A 3,362-nucleotide genomic window follows, 5' to 3' on the forward strand; every position below is an offset into this window, starting at 1 on the left:
AAAACTAGTAGATCCCGGCTCTTAAAAAAATTTTTTTTTTCATTTCAAAATTACTCAATGACCCAAAAATAATCTTGTATTTTTCTTTTCTTCTCCTGCATTATTTATACTGTAGAATCTCTCTAATTCGAATTTTATGGGGAAAAATTAAAGTTCGAATTAGGCAGATTTTCGAATAATAGAAAGTTGGTTTTTCTTAAACGCATTTCATGGTGACTTTGCATTTAATCGAATTACGGAGGTTTTCGAATTAAGGAAATTCGAATTAGAGAGATTGAACTGTATAAAGTTGAATGTATATTTGGAATTTTTCCGCAATTTCTGTTATTTGTAAATTGCAACTATGAGTGATAACGTAGAAGGCGAGAGGTTATATGATGAACTGAAATGGTTTGCTTATCGCGAAGAGGATGACGTGTTTTTTTGTCAAGTTGATATTAGTGTAGGGGAGGAAGTCGGCAAACTTTGCGGTGCAACATTCAAAATGCAGTACGAGGGAAAAGACAAACGGAAAAAAAAACCCACCGCCAACATGAAACGCCATTTTGTTAATAAACATTCGACACTTTTGACAAAAATTGTTCAGGCAAGAGAACAGAAACTGAAGAAAGAGAAGGCCGAAAAGGAAAAGAAACGCACCTCATCCGTTTTTGGAGGAAATCAGGGTTCGACTAGTGAGACGAGAAAAGTACAAGCACCCATCGATCGCTTTCTCAACAAAGTTACCATCACAATTTCAAAAGAGGACTTCAAGAAAGGCATGAACATGACGATTCTTCAAAACGGCGTCCCCTTTAACGTATTCAGCAGTGAAGGAATCAAGATTTTGACTGGCGATTTGGCAAAACATTTTGGCTTGAAAGTCAACCGGGATTCTGCTCGAAGTCAAATCATGGCTTTGGCTCAACAAAAGCGGGCTGAGTTAAAAACCAATCTACAGGGAAAGCTGGTTTTTTTGAAAGTTGACGGAGCTTCAAGACATAATCGAAGCTTTCTTGGCGTAAATGTGCAGTTCTTCATGAATAGCGAAATCACTCTCAAAACTTTGGCAGCAGTTGACAATCATGCTAGACACAAGGCAAAAGAAATTCAAGAATCTCTTGAAGGCGTGCTGGAATCGTATGGCATCAGGAAAGAAAATGTCCTCGGAATTACGACTGATAACGGATCGAATATGGTGAAAATGGTTGGAGACTTTGGAAAGACAGATGAAGAAGGTGACGTCACTGACGAGTCTGCTGAAGAACTTGCTGGCGTTGAAATCGAAGAAGAACTTGAGGTTGAAGTTGAAGGTGATCTACCGGATGCTTATATCACTAACGACGACGACGACGTGTTTGAACAGCAGAGGCTTTACTTCAACGAAATATCGAAAAACATGAACACCGTTAATCTGCAACGTTGTGGTGCTCACACCTTGCAGCTGGCTGTTAAAGACGGGTTGGAAAAACGAGGCATTAAGTCTCTGGTTGGCAAAGCTCGAGATGTAGCAAAAGCTTGTCGAACGTCGAAAGCAAATGAATTTTGCAAACAACACAAAACTAAAAAGGTGCATACAATATAATCGCAAATTGTAATAAATAAAAATGTTTAAATGAATATTACTAAGAATCTGAACTTTAGTTTGAATTTAACATTTGTCAATTATGCGTTTTCAAATGTTGAAAACATTCAAATTTAAAAAAAATTACTCAAATTTCTCAAATTTACAGGTTGCAATAATGGACAATGCAACCAGATGGTCCAGTACATTCAACATGCTCAACCGACTTCTTGAGATGCGTGATGTCCTGAATGCACTGGAAGCGGAATTTAAAACCCGTGACTTTACGCTTCTAAATTACGAGTGGAAGCAAATAGAGAAACTTGCAAAAATCCTCGAGAAACCGGCAGTCGCAACTCAACAATTCCAGAGTCAGGATCTCACGCCTGGGAACTTTATTTACATTTGGGAAATTCTGAAGGAGGAGCTAGTCTCTGGTGAATTCAAGACGTCTGATTTTGGGAAGAGTATCAGGGATTCAATGGTGCATCGGGAATCACTTTTGTTCGATAATCCCTTTTTTTGTGCTGCTGTCTTTGTAGATGTGCAATATCAATGCCTTCTTGGAGAAGAGCAACAGGTTTTTATCTTAGTTTTCAATCTATCTTTTTTTTAAACGAAAATTGGAATTTGAAGTTACGTAATTTTAATGAAATTCAAAATACTGTGTCATTTAACTTTACTTTTTGACATTCAACTTTCCTCACTGCAAGAATAAGATAGATTATAATTTGTTTAAAATTTAAAAACATTTAAAATACTTTACAATATTTCAGTTGATTGCTGAAGACACTCTGTGGAAGATCCAGAAAAAGCTCAATGAACAAAAGAAGTTTAAAATCGAGGGAAGTGGAATTGGTTGTTATGGAAATGACTCTAGCGAGAGTACTGGAAGCGGTTCGGAAAATGAAGAGGAATCCGAGGAAATGAGTCCCAGAAAAAGGATGCGAATTCGAATGGAACGTGCTCGGAAGCAAAAAAGCGTACAGTGCAGACAAGACGTTGTTTGTCATAAACGATTGGAGGAAAAAGAATTCCGAGAGGCTATTCAAAGTTTGCCAAAGCTTGCTCAACAGATCATGAAGAAAAAGGATGATGGAAATTCGAAGTGCGAAACTGTTTTGAACGGAATAAAGCTGTTTCCCGAGTTGATCCAGAAAGCATGCCAGATTGCTACTGCTCTTCCTATGACGCAAGTCAGCGTGGAGCGGGTGTTTTCTGGGCTAAAATTTCTGACTTCAGACCAAAGAAGTCATATGGAATCGGATTTGATTGATAGCATGGTTTTTCTTCGAATGAATAAAGAGTACATTTGACTTTTGAATGTGTAATGTGTACAGAAAAAAAAAATGAGAAAACGTTTTGAATTTGGAATTTGATGTTAAAAAAGTTTGTTGAAAAAATTTTGTAGAAATGACCAGGCAAAGGCATAAATTTGCAAGTACGAAATGAAAGGGTATCTGAAAGGGACTAATTTTTCAAAAAAATTTAATAGTTTATTTTTCATTCATTAAAAAATTTATGAATAGACGGCAAGCTATACTTTTAAATCTTATTCTTCTATTGACGTTATGAGGAGCCGGAGCTGGAGCCGGAGCCGGAGCCGGAGCCGAGTTTTTGCTGGGAGCCGGAGCCGGAGCGGAGCCGTGAAAAAAATTGGGCGGCTCCGCAAGCCTGTATGTATGTATAAATGTAATGTAGGTATGTAATGTATGTGTTTATGTATATATATACAGGGCCGCCGAGAGGAGGGGGGGCCAAAGGGACAGTTTGTCCCGGGCGGCAGATGTCGATAGGGCGCCAGATGCCAAAGTAAAAT

General features: G+C 38.1%; 1 protein-coding gene across 2 annotated transcripts; it reads left to right on the forward strand.

Annotated features, from left to right (window-relative positions):
- The first annotated feature begins 219 nt into the window (after positions 1 to 219).
- Positions 220 to 3,141, forward strand: LOC145188825 (uncharacterized). 2 transcript variants are annotated; one of them, XM_080065318.2, is made up of 3 exons: positions 220 to 1,549; positions 1,713 to 2,123; positions 2,320 to 3,141. In XM_080065318.2, the coding sequence occupies exons 1-3, from the start codon at positions 344 to 346 to the stop codon at positions 2,857 to 2,859; spliced, it is 2,157 nt and encodes a 718-aa protein (XP_079921444.1). In that variant the 5' UTR covers positions 220 to 343; the 3' UTR covers positions 2,860 to 3,141. The 2 variants fall into 2 exon arrangements, with proteins under 2 accessions (XP_079921444.1, XP_079921445.1); XM_080065319.2 differs by having other exon boundaries at positions 2,333 to 2,646.
- The last annotated feature ends 221 nt before the right edge of the window (positions 3,142 to 3,362 follow it).

Source organism: Hydra viridissima, unplaced genomic scaffold (genome assembly GCF_058129835.1).
Source record: "Hydra viridissima isolate aposymbiotic clone 2 unplaced genomic scaffold, HvirCarnegie_v1 scaffold_1, whole genome shotgun sequence".
In the NCBI taxonomy this organism is placed as follows: Eukaryota; Metazoa; Cnidaria; class Hydrozoa; order Anthoathecata; family Hydridae; genus Hydra; species Hydra viridissima.

Excerpts from the sequence above, each read along its gene's own strand:
- LOC145188825 (XM_080065318.2), top strand. The coding sequence starts at position 344 with ATGAGTGATAACGTAGAAGGCGAGAGGTTATATGATGAACTGAAATGG. Across the intron at positions 1,550-1,712 it reads AACAACACAAAACTAAAAAG|GTTGCAATAATGGACAATGC; the intron begins GTGCATACAATA and ends TCAAATTTACAG. Across the intron at positions 2,124-2,319 it reads TTCTTGGAGAAGAGCAACAG|TTGATTGCTGAAGACACTCT; the intron begins GTTTTTATCTTA and ends ACAATATTTCAG.